The sequence below is a fragment of the Eschscholzia californica genome, unplaced genomic scaffold, assembly GCF_041429995.1.
Source record: "Eschscholzia californica isolate CP2 unplaced genomic scaffold, dmEscCali1.0.p SCAF_4, whole genome shotgun sequence".
In the NCBI taxonomy this organism is placed as follows: domain Eukaryota; kingdom Viridiplantae; phylum Streptophyta; class Magnoliopsida; order Ranunculales; family Papaveraceae; genus Eschscholzia; species Eschscholzia californica.
The window spans coordinates 10,389,512-10,406,610 of record NW_028238461.1 but is presented as its reverse complement, the minus strand read 5'-3'; the positions used below and the strand labels follow the sequence as shown (position 1 = coordinate 10,406,610).

General features: G+C 36.3%; 2 protein-coding genes across 2 annotated transcripts; one reads left to right on the top strand and one right to left on the bottom strand.

Moving 5' to 3' along the window:
- Positions 1-374: 374 nt before the first annotated feature.
- LOC147542552 (kelch repeat-containing protein At3g27220-like) lies at positions 375-4,426 on the top strand. The gene is made up of 7 exons (XM_086632871.1): positions 375-772; positions 864-1,031; positions 1,969-2,198; positions 2,513-2,683; positions 2,909-3,014; positions 3,430-3,636; positions 4,077-4,426. The coding sequence occupies exons 1-7, from the start codon at positions 587-589 to the stop codon at positions 4,239-4,241; spliced, it is 1,233 nt and encodes a 410-aa protein (XP_086488997.1). The 5' UTR covers positions 375-586; the 3' UTR covers positions 4,242-4,426.
- A 402-nt stretch (positions 4,427-4,828) lies between these two features.
- LOC147542551 (Rubisco methyltransferase family protein) lies at positions 4,829-9,594 on the bottom strand. The gene is made up of 13 exons (XM_086632870.1): positions 8,937-9,594; positions 8,776-8,851; positions 7,857-8,062; positions 7,656-7,742; positions 7,452-7,544; positions 6,757-6,911; positions 6,576-6,660; positions 6,408-6,494; positions 6,209-6,328; positions 5,887-5,988; positions 5,610-5,780; positions 5,181-5,283; positions 4,829-5,059 (listed from the first exon to the last, which is right to left on the bottom strand). The coding sequence occupies exons 1-11, from the start codon at positions 9,291-9,293 to the stop codon at positions 5,613-5,615; spliced, it is 1,536 nt and encodes a 511-aa protein (XP_086488996.1). The 5' UTR covers positions 9,294-9,594; the 3' UTR covers positions 4,829-5,059; positions 5,181-5,283; positions 5,610-5,612.
- Positions 9,595-17,099: the final 7,505 nt, after the last annotated feature.

Here is a 17,099-nt window from a genome sequence, read left to right as displayed (position 1 = left end):
TTATATTGACTTATATATGTCAGACGCATAATAGTTATTTCAAGTATTCAAGCGAGAATTATGTGAAGTTCAAACAGACCGGAAATCAACTGACTTAACAATTCCAACAAATGTTTTGAGATTTGAGTACTCATCCAATTCTGATCCTGAGTCAGATCTACGTCTGACTTAGAGCATCTCCAGTGCAAAACTTAATTGGAGACGTACAAGAATTGAAAATCTCTATTTTCGCCACTTAGGAGTGAGAATATCGATTGAAACTCGACCGTAAGTTATTTTTTCCTGGGAAGTTCAGTTATGAAATCAGACTCAAGGTCTAAATTGACTTGAGACTCAAACTGTCCTTATTAATTTGCCTCATGATATCTGATTCCAATTGATTTGGGGATTGGTTCAGATTCTAAAAGACTCACACAAGTCAGATCCAGATTGGATTAAAAAAACAACAATAACAACAAAAAGACAGTGATCGTCAATCAGATTTAATTGCCGACCAGCCAACACCATTACTACCCGCGCTTTTTCCCTCAGACGAATCAGATCTCTCTCTCTCTCTTTCTCTCACTAGAATTAGGGTTCAAATGAAATGGCAAGAACGAACCTAAAACACAGTTCATCAAAATTCGCCATTTTATTAGCCTGTACAAGTCTTCTCGGAATCGCCCTAATCATCGATTACTTATGGGCTTCATCCTCTACCTATCAATTAGTTAGGTCTTCTTGGAATTTTGATAAACCAGGAAAACCTACAATCATACCTAAAGTTGATAAGGTAAAATCAGTTCAAAATCCAGATCTGAACTTTAAATCTAGTTCTAGTTCAAATTCACTAATTAAGTGTTCGATTTGTTGTCATTTTATAGAAAAAACCTAATGCTGAAAGAGTTCTTTCTGCAACTTATACGGATTTACCTGCGCCTGAATTAGAATGGGAAGAAATGGCTCCAGCACCTGTACCTCGTCTTGATGGAGCTGCTATTCAGATTAAGAATCTTCTATTCGTCTTTGCTGGATATGGTACCATTGATTATGTGAGACTTTTATTGCATTTTGAGTAACTTAGTAGATCAATTGATGATCTAATTGATATTACTTCATTTTATTAGCTTATGATTTTTCTCAATTGTTACTCTTTTTTGGATTTTTGATTCATGCTGGAATGATGAAGTTGTATTTTTAGCCCTAATCTGATCTTCAAATTAGGTTACTACATTGTGCATTTGCTTCTGGTTTCTTTCTGATCACATAATCTCAAAAGGTAAAATAGACTAATGGAGTAATTATATTTTGGACAAATTACAAATTTTGGTTAGCATTGCGATTTCGTTTTTCATAAGTTTGTGTTTCCAGTTTCCATCTCCATGAGATCGGGGCTTCGTTAAGTTTCAGATACTTTTATACATCCGAAACGGTATTATGCCCGACCATTAAGCCTGCAAAATCCTGACCGGCTTAGGTGGACGAGCAGGATTTAGAGAGAGAAGTGAGATAATGTCGGACAAAATACATTTGCTTTCATACATCCAGTATGTTAATCCGTAAAGATCTGAAATATCTGTATATATTGATAATTTGAAATGATTACAAATTCCGATGTCTTTAATGAACTTACCTTTAAAAACTAAAATGGGTAATCATACATGTTATGAGTTTAAAATTGGGAACATTTAGGAAAACTCGAGCATCTTGTTGAATACTTGCATCAGTCAGCCCTAAGTTTCGTTCTAACAATATGACATTTCCTTTCTGATGAAATTGTTCCTAATGTTGTCTCTTATAATTGGTTTATAAACTAAGGCAATAAACCGTAGTCACATTCCCTGAAGAGGTTGAGAGTTTAGTGAATTTGATCGCTTATTTGCTTTGTGTACTGTGCTTGAATTTCATTCACTTCCTTGCAAATATTTTGTGATAGTAAATAGTAATCATATCCTAACAATTTTGTCTTGTTTTACATCTGTCTTACAGGTGCATTCTCACGTCGATATTTATAATTTTTCCGACAATACCTGGGGTGGAAGGTTTGATATGCCAAAAGAAATGGCACATTCACATTTGGGGATGGTAACTGATGGGAGATACATATATGTCGTAACAGGTCAATATGGTCCACAATGTAGAGGACCCACAGCCCACACCTTTGTTTTAGATACAGAAACAAAACAATGGCGAGACATGCCCCCTTTACCAGTCCCTAGGTAAAGTCATGATCATTATCTAGTAATACATTCTCATAATTCGGGTAGTGTTAAGAGCATATTTCTAGCATTCAAAATATTAAAAGTATGATATGCAGAATGCTTGATGCAGTTCTCTTTAGTCTATTAAATACTTGCACAATTGGTCGTCATAAATATCTTTAATAGGTCAAGGAGAAATTTCTGTATATATATATATATATATATATATGTATGTATATATGTATGTGTATATATATAAATATATATATAAAGTGTTCGGAGAGTTCCACACTCATTAGATAGGATAGTTAGTTCTAACTTGATACATTCAGATATGCCCCAGCTACCCAACTCTGGAGAGGAAGATTGCATGTGATGGGTGGTAGCAAGGAGGATCGATATGAACCAGCAGTAGAACACTGGAGTATTGCTGTAAAGAATGGAAGAGTGTTAGAGAAAGAATGGCGGTCTGAAATACCAATTCCCCGCGGAGGTCCTCACAGGTTTGTGTACAGTCTCTTAAACTATGTAATTATGCCAAACAATGTACTAATTACTTCCATCCAGCTGGTTACATATCTTATATCTATTAGATTTGAGCCCCCGTACCTATTAATACTTCAATCTTAGTCAAGTCACTTAAGACCCTTCCATGGCTTTGGAAAATCATTCTACTGGTATTGTCGAGTTTCAATCCTCGATCTTATAGCATCTCATTTTTCTAACAGGGCGTGTGTTGTAGTTAATGACCGGCTCTATGCTATCGGTGGTCAAGAGGGTGATTTTATGGCAAAACCTGGATCACCCATCTTCAAGTGTTCTCGTAGGAACGAGGTATGTATCCATTTTTATTCAAATTGATATATTTGTTTGGCTAATTGTACCATCTTAACAGAAGACCAGTATATTTCAGATACTCTATGTTACTCTCTAGACCACCTAACAATCAAGTGGTTCTTTTTTTGTGCATGGTGGAGTATGGTCACACCTTTTTTTAGACGATATACTATAAAGTATATAAATAACATGGTCTTGAAAACGAAATAAGGTGTCCGACATTTTATAGTTACTTTCACTGTGATACGATGAAATAAGGTGTCCCACTAACAATTATGATCATCTTTGTCTATTTCCTTTTTCTTGGGCCTTCTGATGATCCAATGAACCATTTTACTCCATATTAAGTATTTTCTACTTGCTCTGGCATTTTCTGTATTACAATTTCCACTCCTTGTTATCGTTACTCCAGGTGGTATTTGGTGATGTTTTCATGCTTGATGATGAGATGAAGTGGAAGGTTTTGCCTTCCATGCCAAAACCTGATTCCCATATAGAGTTTGCATGGGCAATTGTCAATAACTCTATTGTACTCGCCGGGGGTACAACAGAAAAGCATCCTATTACCAAAAAGATGATACTGGTTGGAGAAGTTTTCCAATTTAACCTTGACACACTGGTATATTTTCTTCTGTCATCATTTAAGTACTTCTGTTGCACTACAGTCACACCTTTGTCGCTTCACACTTTTTCTGCATTAGTTTCATCTCTTATCGACTTTTTTTGGAGTATGTTGTATTTCCCCAAGCCTTTTACGATTTTTAGATGACGTCTCTACTCCCCTGTCTGGGATTACAGTACTGCATCTTGACCGTATTCCCTCCCACTATAGTTGTATATGGGACCACGAATTGATGTCTGTTTCCTATTTTGATAATGCTAAACTATCTCTGTTCCTCTGTTCATTTATCTGGATCTGGAGCGTTTATTTGACTTGTATAAAATGTTGAGAGGCCAATTATTGATACAACTTGTCTGATGCAAAATATGACTACTGTTTTCTTGCTTGTACTGATGTACCGATTTGTCTAATTTTATTTTATTTTCGTATGGTTGCAGAAGTGGTCAGTAGTTGGAAAGATGCCTTTCCGCATAAAAACCACACTCGTGGGTTTCTGGGACGGGTGGTTTTACTTCACATCTGGACAGCGGGACAGAGGACCAGACGACCCTGCACCTAAAAAAGTTATTGGAAAAGTCTTTCGAACTAAACTTAGCTTGTGAGGTAGTTTACCCTCATCCTTTCTCAAGTCTAACCAATCAATTCATTACACAAATTTCGAATGTACCCCGATTGTTATCAAAGATCATAGTGTTTATTCCATATTAATCTACGTGCCAATTACAAACATACAACTTTTGTATAATAGTATTGTTTGATAATCTGAGATAGTCTTTTGATGCATCAACTTTAGATTTGGAAGAACACTACTGTAGCTCTCTCCTGGCACGCGTGCACCCACATACAGAGACCACCTCCTCTAATGTCTAAAACTCAGTTTCTGAACTGGATTGTCCCTTTTATAAGCAAAACATTTCTTGACATACTGAAAGTTAGACCTTAGAGGAGAAGGTGGTCTGAGTAAGCTTCTATTAGTACAATCTCTATAAAATAATACCCGATAAGAACTCGTATTATTTCATGGTCGACATTGTAAAGAAGTCGGTTGAATTGTATGGTTGAAGTGTTATTATGTGATAACATTGTTTTGGTGGTACTGAACTTAGTATCAAGTCACTAAGGTGTAAGAAAACTTTGACAGTTTAAATGAGAGTGAGAGAGAACAAAGAGAGAGAGAACCCCCAAAATCTATGAAGAAACTCAGAATTGGATACACAATTTTATCATTTTACAGAATGAAATTACCATGAATGAGACTACATACAAAATCATCCGAATGAAGTCTTGATACAAAAGATAGTTCACCGGTGACCAACCATACCTGCTTCACTACCTACATCGAGAAACTTGCTTATCGACCACATAGCTACCAACCTATTAGGCTCCGGCCGTCTTCCTAGATCACCATGTTATGCTTTATCTGAAAAAAGTAAACACAAGGATCAGAGAAGAAGCCCATCGAGGAATTCTGGAAATCAAGCACCAAAGACTGTTGACATTAAGGAACCCCAATATTGCATCCAGGAATGCAATGAACTGACCTGGTCTATTCCCCCAATTATTTCAACTGATAAAGTAACCAATTGGCGGTAACAATCTCGCTTCAAGATTATACTAAGGAGATCCACAACTTTCTTGAAGACCCTGAAAACTCAAAAGAAGTACTTTAAGGATATTGAACAGAGAGAGAGAGAGAGAGAGAAAATTTTCAAGAAATCGAATTCCTTTTCTTTGGTAGATGTGGAAGACGTTAAGGGAACAATGCACTACTAGATTAGTGGTTCCACTAATTATAAATTTTCTACTTTTTTGGATGTAGTTAGGAACTGGGAGGCATGGGTTATGTAATTAGAGCATAACTCGAGCAACCCTCTTTCTCTCCTCATCTCCCCTGTATAGTTTCCCTTTTTTCAATTCAATCAAGTTTTCAAAAAAAAAACAGAGAGAGAAGTTAGAGGGAGAGAGAGAACCTTCTATTTTAGATGTGGGGCATAAGGTGCAGGGCAAGGAGAAACAGTGTCATCTGGTAACTGGTTTATCAATTCAATTGTCTCCAGAAGGCAGGCAGTCAAGATCTTCTTTTCTATCTTCACAAGCTGTGTAGCAACTCGTTTCTTCGGCTCCAAACTGGAATCTGTTAACTGATTCATCACCAGAACAAAAATGATTCAGAAAGAAAGGTCCGATTGACTCCAAATATTAAAAATAACACGCTAGGTTTGCTAGGATAAACAGGTTTAAACATACCAAGGCTTCATCTTCCTCTAAGGTTGTAGGGTACCGTTCTAGCCGAGCTCTAAAATAATCAGCAAGTTGATTTAGAACTGCACATTCCATACATGGGCTCACCTGTAAAGATTAATTACATAAGCACGCACCCGTTTTTAGTCAGTATCCTGTTCCCACAAGACTAATGAAGAAAACATTACACAAACTAGTTGAATAGAGAAATTGAGAATGAGAACTTTTACTAAGAACATATCTCTTCGTGCTATAATTGCAGACAACGCTTATTACCCGCATAGGTACAATTCTACCAAAGAACTTTTACTGAGAAAATCGAACTTACCGGACATATAGGGCCTTGCGAGGAAATAACCGATTGCATCTCAGATGGATCTGAAACATAGCCTAGTTGAAGGTAAGGAAGCATATCTGAAACTGCTTCCTTTTCTTTTCCTACAAACACCTGTGGAACCGTAAGGAGAAAATTATCACAAGTTCACAACCATACGGTATTACCCCGAAAAACGGATGTAATTTCATACCTGAAAACTTTGTATTGCGAGTTTCCCGTTCCTTTGAGCAACCATTCTCTTATCATGGTATTGTGGATCTTCGGTGTTAAGAGATGCCTGAATGACAGAGAGACAATGTAAGACTTAAGAAATCTAACAAGGAAATGGGTAGGTATTGAACGACTGCTCAGTATTTACCTCAACAAGAATACGGTCATACGGGTTATCTTCGTCAACAAAGCCGTAGTTTATAAACAATCTTGAGTTTGGTTGTGGCCCACACCTACACGAAATAGCAACTTAGAAACTGTATTTAACATAAAATAGTTTAGAAGTAGCCAGGATACTTCAGAAGGCAATTACATGATGTTTTACTGACCAGATAACAATTGACTCCCCAGCCTTGTATGGACGGTCAACCACCAGTTGAACAGCACCTTCAACAGCAGTAAGCATTGCCTTGCAATTGCTTTTGTAAGCCAGCAACGGCGGCCCTAGAGGTACTAAAGCAAACCTCCGTGCCAAACTGACGTTCTGATTTCATAATAGGTCTAATCATCAGTTCAATTACCACCATGATCCTAATGTGGAATTACATAAATAACATTTAAAACTAAAAGAATCATAAACAGTTGCGGAAAGATAGATCAATAACTGGGAAGATTGGAAGTATTCGTAGCGTGCTACTTGGGTGACTAGTTCTGATATCTGGTTGTTGATGCAATAAACTCTCTTGAACTAAATAATCTCAGGTGGCAGTGTGGCACTGGGGCAACCCTACCCATGGAGCTGCCACAAACTAATGGGGATAATCTCAGGCACTATGCTGCAATCGCACATTATCTTTTTCTTGAATCAGTATAAACTGAACTAATAGGGCAACTGGTTATCGGTAACAAGCTCGAATTTCATTTTTTACTTCAATATCTTTAGTAACATAGGAAACTGCCATGTGAGATGGAAAATGGGTTGGGTAGGGGTACTTAAGCTAAATAAGACAAAATGCATAATACTATAATAGACATAGTATGCAGCTCGAGGATATAAAGTTTCTGCAGCTTAAAGAACAATCACCTGCAAGTGCACCACACAGGACTGGACTGCAACAAAAGCTTGTTTGAAAATCTCAAATGGAAAGGCCTCGGTAGGTATATCATATGGGTATTGCTGCAAAACCCAAGTTTATTAATCAAAATAATGTCGAAAGCACAACCAAGATGGCAGTTCTTAGAGTGAAAAAGAATCAGCCTATTAATAGCAACGAAAGCTTCGGATTACCTTAAATAGTGATCCAGACATAAACCAGACAGTGTCGAGTTCATCATACTCCTTCTTAATGCCTTCATTCCTTTGAAAAACTTCATCCTGAAGTATGATCAGTACATCACAAATCTTTCTCACCACTTCTAAGCTATGAACCATTTCAGTTGAATTTAAAATACGAGTAAGGCAATTTCTAGTAATGATGGCAGCAAGTACCTTAGTGGGGCTCCCAGTCAAGTAGGCCAATTCATCTTCTGACCATAGAAGTGGAGATTCCACAGCTAGTTGACCCCTGCCTCTTTGACGGTCGAGCTCCCTGATGAATGGATACCAAAAAGACTTCTTTCCCTGTTTCTTTTCATACATAAGATATAATGCTAAACAAGCAAGCTCTGACAGTTTGTTTGTTGTCAATAATTCCGCTACACGAACAAAGTAAACGGACATTCAGATAGAAATATTGAACCAAAAATTAAAACAAATTACACACATGACTGTTAAAAGTGTTTTAGATATAGGTCGATATCTAACCCGAAGGGCGACTCAAGATACCGTTTAAGCCAAACATTTGGTCCATTACTCGTATGTTTGCCCTCTGTCTTGTAAAGGATGGCTATCACTGTAAAGGGGGTTCTAGTTGAGTTACATATAATAAAATCCTAGAGTTATCTATGTAACTTTATTCTTCATTCTCATTTTTCGCCATGGAGGCATGGAGTAGGTCTCACTAACCGAACATCGTAAACCCTTTTGTGCTTTGTGTGGATGTCTAAGTTCATTGTTATTTTTTCTGGTTTGCTTGTTCTTCACCATCATAGGAAACAAGTGTGGAAGTCATATTGGGTAAAGAACAATGATTCTTAAACCAACAAATAGCAAAGAAAATAGCCCATAGTTACCTATTGATCATTTCAATAAATAAGATTCTAATATTTCACATTTCTAAATGAGCATTAATCTAAACAATTCACCACTGTATTGGATTGTAAACCTTGAGTTATCTGCCTTTTTTCTTTCTAGGGTCGAAAAATCAAGTTCAGAATCCTGAGATATTCCAATTCGTAGTTCTTTCCCTACTAGTTAATAACAATTTCTACTTGAAAAGGAGATAGAAATGAAAAATCAAGAATCATACCAACTGTTTCATTTCCAAGAACTCTCTCTAGGGTTACAACCAATGAAATTGGAACAGAAAAAGCAACATCTCCTTTCTTCAAGACACAGACAAACCAAATTAGAATTCAATAAAACCCCAATTTTCAAATCTTCAAATTATTCTAATCTATTTTTTCTTACCTGAAGATCTTCACTAGCAGCAACATAATGTATAGAACGATGATTTTTATAATGGGGAACTTTTTTTTCATCAAGAACAACTTTACAAGGAGGAAGACCTTTACTATGCATCCAAGATTTCAAATCTTCAAATTCATCATCATTTGATTTCTTACTGTTATGAGATTTATTAGTTTTACCATCTTCTTCTTTGTGAGATCCAGCGATTAATGTATCAGTAGTACCAGTAGCTAAACAGAAACTTCTTCTTCGACGAGTTAAGCGAAGGATTGAATGTGACCTTTTAGGAAATACAGATAATGGATAAATTGATGAACGAAGAGGAGAAGATGAAACCCTAGAGAGAGAAATGTCCATGGTGATTGTTGTTGTTGTTGTTGGAGGGTGAGAGATGAAACCCTAAGAGAAAGTAGGAACGAAGTTTGAGTGGATGTTGAGAAATTGAGATAGTTTTGCAGTAGGAGAGAGAGAGAGAGAGAGAGAGAGAGAGAGGGAAAATGATGGTGTGATTTAGGATTAGAAAAGTACTAGATATGTTATTTATGTACTTCTGGGACTATGGTTATAACCGGCATCCCATACTAAAGTTAGGGACAGGTGGTACTAACGTATTGTGTGAGAAATATATCAGTTTCTATACGGACACTCGATTTGGTTAAGCCGCGGCTTTGGCGAATAAAGAAAATTCTCCGGAAAATAAATTCTCGAAGGAATCCAAACTTTTTTGAAAATTTTTCGGGGAATAAATTTTTATAGGGAATACAGAATACATTTTTTTTGAAAGTTCTCCTCCATCTCATCTGTTCTCTCTGCCACTTCATCTTCTCGCCACCTCATCATCTTCTCCGGCGAAGGTCGCCGGCTTGCCAATTTTCCGGCGGACGATCTTCAAACATAAAAAAGAAAAAAATAATTGTGTTTGAAGGAGAAGATGATGAGGTGGCGAGAAGATGAGGTGGTAGAGAGAGGTGATGAGATGGAGGAGCCTTCTAAAATTTGTTTTATTTTGAACTCCCAAAAATAGAAGCTCCTTAGCAATAAAAAGAAACATAAAAGTCAATCTTATTTGACTAATTTTAAGAAAAGTCTTAATTCTCCGGAGAATTTTATTTATTCTCCGAAGCCGCGGTCTTTGGTTATATGGACGTCTTTCCATGTTATTCAATATATTGATGTTAGGTTGTGTTTGATATCACATAAATAATTCCATGGAAATAAAAGAGTTTATTTCCATGGAAAGTCTTTCACGGAATTTATTTCGTGGAAATAAGAGTTTTTTCGTTTGGTAATCATTTCTTATTTTGTGGAATTACGAACTCTGTTATTTGGTTGACAACTAACTTCTACGAATATAATATTCAACTAAGAGTTTTCGTTGGCTCTTCAGGTGGTCACAATGACATTTTTACTTTCATGTTTGCAAGATTACATTTTCATCGTTATGCTGTCTAAATCACATTTTTACCCTTATGTTTTTCAAAATTATATTTACCTTTATATCGTTAATTTATTTAACCTTGCATCACTTCGCTAATTTAAGAGTAAGGATGTCAAGCTGTGAATAAAACAAGATAAAATATAATTTGACAACATATGAATATATAAAAAGGTAAAATTGTGTTATTCCAAAAAAAAAAGGTAAAATGATCATTTTAATATAAAAGTGTAAACAACCATTTTTACAAGATAAAAGTAAGAATGTCTTTTAGACCACATAAAGGCAGAAATGTCATTTTGATGTTATACGAAGGTAAAAATGACATAAGGCTAAATGGTAATTTGACATTATAAAAGGGTAAAAAAAAATGTAGTTTTGTCTATATAATCCAAAATGACATTTTGACAACATTGTAAACATGCCATTCGGTAAGATAGACAAAAATGTCATTTGCACAATGTATAAGTAAAAAATTTATTTTGCTAAATTTTATGGGTAAAAATGTCCAATTGAACATATATAGAGATAAATATTAGGTTTCAAGTATACGAATATATTATAATATTTTTATTTTTGACTTTCCACGAAAGCTATTCTTAAGGTGGAGCAAGAAATTAAAAGTGGACTATTTCATGGAAATAGATTCCCGAAAGAATTAAAGTCATGGAATTATATTTCGTATCAAATGGTGGAAATAGGAGATATCAAACGTACCCTTACATTAGTCGTCTATCCCTACCCGAGGATCAAGGGTTTGAGACATGATGTAATAATAAAATGTTTTAGTACAATTTCGAAATTAAGATGTGGACTAAATATAGTCGGTTAGTCCCTATGAAGTTGTCAAATTACAACTTATAGTTTGGAATGGGTGTTGGTCTCCTCTCTTTCTCTGTCTCTCATCTCTTGGAATCTCTACCAACTTCCATCACCTGGGGTTTCAACAAAAAAAAAAATAATTCCATCACCTGGGTTTTATCCCTAGGAAGCCAAGATGCAACAGACAACTTCAACTACGGTTTTATACCTAAGCATACCAAGATGAAACACACGAAGAAGAAGAAGAAGAAGAAGAAGAACGCATAGATGACCCTTTTTATTTTTGTAATATCTGCCCTTTTTGTTTTTTGTAATCGGCCCAGTTGTGCCTGCATGCGTTTTAGCTTCATTGGGCTCCGGCGGTCACAACTGGATCGATTCCCAAACCTATCTTGGAGGTTTCATTGGTTACGACTTAAGGTAGTTTATGGTACAATGGCTTGTTGTTAGTCAAACAATTCGTCTTCTTCCATGAAATAAAACATGCTAAAATTTGCCTGAGTCAATTCGTGATTCTTGACGACTCAGTCAGGATTTTAAGCTTGTTAGTGAGCCCATAATAGGTCACCACATTATCTTTTTTCAGTGTGGCACTTTATTGAACAATAAATTTAAGATACAACCATGAGTGAAAGCTTGTCAATTTCCATTTTGAATTTCACTTATTTTCTCCATTGGCAAAAAAATACTTCAAAGGAAGATCACAAATTCATTTGTTCGTGAGTTAAATCCATTTGAGACATGTAGAATACAAAAGAAATAACATGTCGTGACTACCCAATAGCAATTACTGAATAATTAGGGTTTTGATTCAAAGACCCTTGAAGAAATCGACCTAGGGTTTTCATGTTTGAAATCTAATTTATTACCTGAATGAGATTGAAATCCAGGAAGAGAGCAGAAGAAGGAAGTGTAGGCAGTGTAAAAGTTAAATAAAGGGTTATTTATGGCCCCCAACTTTGTGACCAACTTCCTGCTTGGCCCCCTAGATTAGCAAAAATACCCGTATGGCCCCCTTTTTCAGTTATCTTTAACTTTCCGTTACTCTCTCTCCTCCATCTCTTTTTCTCTCTCTGCCACATCATCGGTTACTCCACTTCATCATCTTTTCCGGTGAAGGTTGCCGGCCGGCGACCTTCAAACATAAAAAAAAATCTCTCGCTCTAAATTTTTTTTTCTCTCTATAAAAAAAACATTTTTTTTTATTTCCTCTCTTCTTCTTCCTCTTCCTCTTCCTCTTCCTCTTTCTCTCCCCCTCTCTTCTTCTTTCTCTCTAGACCTCCGGCGAAGTATACCTTCAAGGTTTGTTCTGTTCTTTAACAGAACATACCTACATTTTTTTATATGTTTAGAGAGAGAGGGATATGAGAGAGGAAGAAGAAGAGGGAAAGCAGAAGAAAGAGGAAATTCAAAAAATAAAAATAAAAAAAATAGAGAGAGAGAGGTGAGAGAAATTTGATTTTTTTTTAGGTTTGAAGGTCGCCGACCGGAAAAATGGTCGGCCGTCGACCTTCGCCGGAGAAGACGATGAGTTGGCTAGAAGATGAGGTGGCAGAGAGAGGTTATGAGATGGAGGAGAGAGAAATGTTGACTGGTTAACGGTGTTATAACGGTATCTCAAAAAGGGGGCCATATAGGTATTTTTGCTAATCCAGGGGGCTAGGCAGGAAACTGGTCACAAAGTTAGGGCCCATTTGAGAAATAACCCTTAAATAAAATGCAATTAGAGGTGCCATTATAGGGAGTGCCGTTATAATTAAATACACAAACTAAAGTTAGTTGTAAAAATTAGTATTTAAGATCTTAACTTTCTCTCTGACTCAATCAAACAACTTATTAATGAGTTCCAATTAGTTGTAATTATTTGAACCAAAATGAAATTGACTTCTTTCTTGATTTTCTATTCTCTTACAACCTAGGGTTCTCTAAACGACCAAATCCTAGAGTGATTGAACAAAGGAGTTTACTTTGGGTTATTTAGTGATTAGACCCCAGTTATTTATCAACACGAGGGATTTGCCTCCAAAATGATAATGTTTCAGGAGTTTACTCCCATTTCTTATTTTTCTGTCAAAAGCTCGTTAAGTAGCGCGTGGGCCACTCAGGTGACATTATTCTGACGAAATTGCCCTCCTCAGAACCGTTCGAACTATGTACCATAATTACCCCTCTCTATCCCAACGGTCCTGTGAAATACCCTCTTTATAAAGAGATCTTTGGATTGAGGGATGTTTAAACCGATTTCTTAAACCTGATATTGCTAAGTCAGTGCTAAAACGACGGGAGGAGGTGCTAAAAGTGAAGAGACGAACCATGTAAGCCACTGTTGGTCTTCATTAATTTTACTATTATGGGGGTCCTTCCCTAAATACTAGTTTTACAGTGGGGGTCCTTCACTAAAGGTCATATTATTCATGTTATTATAGGAGATGAACAACCAATTCAGTGAGGTAAAATCACATGAAGCCTTGAAATATCCATTTGTGTATTCATCGTGCACAAATAAAAAGTGTGATGGCATTCGAAATAGAAATCAGAGAAGAACCTTCTGCCATTAGAGAGAGAAATTATAGTTGAATACGAACTAGAAACAAAATGCAATGAAAGCCCTTTGAATCTCTTTCGATTTCTGGTTGCGATAAAAAAAAAACTAGGGTTCTGAAGAGTCGAAACCTCGAGTCGGACTGGCTTCTCACAAAATTCCCACATTTTCACCCAAAATGGGTAGTTGAGAAAATTAAATGCTTTTAAAAAATAAAAAGAAAGTGCAAACCATTGATTAGGATGGAGGGTGAGATCGTCATAAGGAACCCACGCGAGTGGCACGCACGCTACTTAACGAGCTTTTAACGGGGAAATTGGGGTTAACCTCTGATATAGTATCATTTAGGGGTGAACCCCTAATATTGATAATAACTATGGTCTAATCATTAAATAACCCTTTTACTTTCTAGTCTATTCTCTATAGGATTGCAAATTGTCTACTTGCAATAAAATGGGGAAGAGGCATTGTTTGAAGGCTATACTTAGGTGAAGATGGTGAAGAAGATGATGGCGGTGGTAGTGGTGGAAGTGGGGGAGGGAGAAAGGCGACGAGGAGAGAGGAACAAAAAGGAGACTTTAAAAAAACTATAAGATACATTTAATTGCACGATTTCTAAGTAAGGTTCCTACCAAAACACCATAAATGAAAAAGAAAAATCATGAATAAAAGAAATACTTGGTTTCTTAATAGGTACTACAAGAACCTCTTCCTCATTATTAAAAAATCTGAAGAATTTTTCTCATTGTAGGTTTTTCTTCGCCCAATGGGTTAGCACAACTCAAACCTACAACAAAAAGTTTTCTCGTTTCGTCGTTTTTGAACTCCCCATTCAGTGTTCTCTCAGCCGCTTCGATTATCTTTCCTTCATAATGTAAACTCCAAACCCAATCTACCAAATTAACCATCTTTCAACTCGGTTCTTTCTCGCCCTAGAGAAGTGGAAAAGAGAGAGAAATAGCCAATAATCGTTTTTATTCTCTAGAGAGAGAAACAAGATCTTCTAGTTTTTCGGAGGAGGGATCCCTCCTCCGGATTTTCCTCTTTTTTAGTTTGTATTATCTTTTAGATCTATAATAAGAAAAAATCTGAAGTAGACGGAGGAAGACGAGGAAGATGAAGACTCCATTAACAATAATTTCATCGTCGGGAGGTTTCGTCACGGCATAAAGACGTTTTTGATGAAGATTCAAAGACGGTTTTGATGAGACTTTTTCACTCTGAAAACGGATTCAAAGACGGTTTTGAAGGTTTCATAGTCGATCTATACACGGTTGTGATTCGTGGAGAGGAGAAGATGGACTTCGGATATGGTTCGTACATGAACAATAATGAAGATTTGAGTTAAAAGAATAAAATCAAACGACGGGAATTGACTAAGTAATCTCTTCATCGGAATGGTAGTTACTAGTGTCATCATATTACTACTTCTAATTTTCAATATTATCTGTATAATAAATTCTATATTGTCGACCTTTAGGGTCTTTTATTCTCGTTCTTCAGGATCTCTTTTGTCGACCTTCAGGGTTTTGTTTTTAGTCTGTGTCTTGTCAATTCCTCTCCCTTCATGAGGCACTTTGCATTCGAAAGTTCTGTGATTTTATCTTATGTAACTCTCATGTAGTTCTTAGCGGAATAACAATTATCTGTCATGTAACTTTGTGATTGTTTTCACTTATGAATGAACTTATAGTTATTGATTAAAAAAGAAATTTGGTTTTTTCTCAATAGGCCTCTATCTACAAGTCAGTTCAAGTAAAAACACACTGAAGACGAAGACATTTGATACTTTGGTTGTTCGTCTCTCATTGAAGATATTCGCGAACAAGGTACCCATTTTTCCAGTCGTTAGAATTCGATAATGGACTCGTATTATGCTTCTTCTTTTTTAAACTGTCAACAAGTTATCGGTCCGACCCGTTACAAAAAGAATAGCTAAAAAAGAACTTATATAACGAAAAAGATATCAATACCGACAAGTAAACTAGTTGTACTTGTATCTAATTTTGATCACACCAACTCTTTTGCCATCCCTCAAATTATTAAGGTACACCATTACTAAACCTACCTAAACCCCGAACCCTAAAATCTAAACCTGGCCCTCAGGCCCTGTTTTAGAAGCGGGAAATGGTATCTGTTACTGTTATTTCATTTCAGCTGAGTCAATTTAATTATTTATAAATAAGGTTGCCACTCTTTCCCTTTTCTTCCTCTCTCTCTCTCTCTCTCTCTCTCTCTCTCTCTCTCTAAACTAAAACAAATACAGTACGAACTTTCAAGAAGTAACAAGAAGTATAAATAAGGTTGCCCACTCCTTCCCTTTTCTTCCTCTCTCTCTCTCTAAAACAAATACAGTACGAATTTTCAAGAAGTAACAAGAAGCATGGCTTTCGATCACATTGGCCATATCAACCGAGAAATAGGGTTTCTTGATCACGAACTCCATATCCTGGATAAGAATTCAAGCATACTCGTGCTTGAAAACATCAATTATAAGGTATAATTGAATCTTGTCCGCCATTTTTGAATCTTGTCTGCATTTTTGTTTGCATTATCTGTTCTTCCATTACCGGTTCATAATCTGTTCTTATTAAACATTTTCAGATAGCGGAGCAGAGAGGTCTTCTCAAATACTGTAATAAGAAAGATAGAGCTAGCGTCAATCGAAAGATCCGTGATCATGAAACAGAACGCAATAATGTTGTATCTGATTTGGCAATTCCAATTACTTCTCATCACAACTATAGAAGGTTCAGCACGACAGACGAAATTACTGCAAGGATGGGAGAAATCAAAATAAGAAAAGAGAAACTCCTGAAATACCGACGGGAGTTTGAGAACGCTTAATTTCACCGGCGGCTTTGTACGATTCTTATAATTTCACAGGCGGTATACAATTCTTTATTCCTTTCATCTTTGAAACCTATCTTTAGAATTCTTAATTTCACCGGCGGCCTTGTACAGTTCTTAATTTCTTGCTTCTTGCTGTGGGTCTGTTCATTTCAAACCCCCTTTTTTTTTCTCCCAAACATTTACTCTTAACCAACCCTGAACTTTGTTCTTTGTTCCTTCTTTTACCTTTTCACTGTTACAACACTATCAAGCATTTAATCCCTAACCTAGAAAGACCCTAATTACTCTCTCTGTATATTAATGAAATAAGATTACCAGTTATGGTCTAAGGAATTGGAGTTTGGAAGATGGCGAGATTTGCAAAACATAGCTTTCAGGAATCCATATCAGGGTAGATCGGTTTCAAACTGAAAATGATATGTTCGGATCTTTATCTACCAAGATGGCAAGGTCATCTCCACTTTACTTCGAACTTTCGAATTCATTGTATAGTTACTTTGGTGCATGGTTT

What these genes read in the sequence shown, in the direction of transcription:
- LOC147542551 (XM_086632870.1), bottom strand. Translation starts at nt 9,293, where the DNA reads ATGGACATTTCTCTCTCTAGGGTTTCATCTTCTCCTCTTCGTTCATCA. An exon ending in TGTCTGGATCACTATTTAAG is followed by an intron (nt 7,545 to 7,655) that starts GTAATCCGAAGC and finishes TGGGTTTTGCAG; the next exon opens with CAATACCCATATGATATACC. An exon ending in TCGCAATACAAAGTTTTCAG is followed by an intron (nt 6,329 to 6,407) that starts GTATGAAATTAC and finishes ACGGTTCCACAG; the next exon opens with GTGTTTGTAGGAAAAGAAAA.
- LOC147542552 (XM_086632871.1), top strand. Translation starts at nt 587, where the DNA reads ATGGCAAGAACGAACCTAAAACACAGTTCATCAAAATTCGCCATTTTA. An exon ending in CCCCCTTTACCAGTCCCTAG is followed by an intron (nt 2,199 to 2,512) that starts GTAAAGTCATGA and finishes TGATACATTCAG; the next exon opens with ATATGCCCCAGCTACCCAAC. An exon ending in AGTGTTCTCGTAGGAACGAG is followed by an intron (nt 3,015 to 3,429) that starts GTATGTATCCAT and finishes TCGTTACTCCAG; the next exon opens with GTGGTATTTGGTGATGTTTT.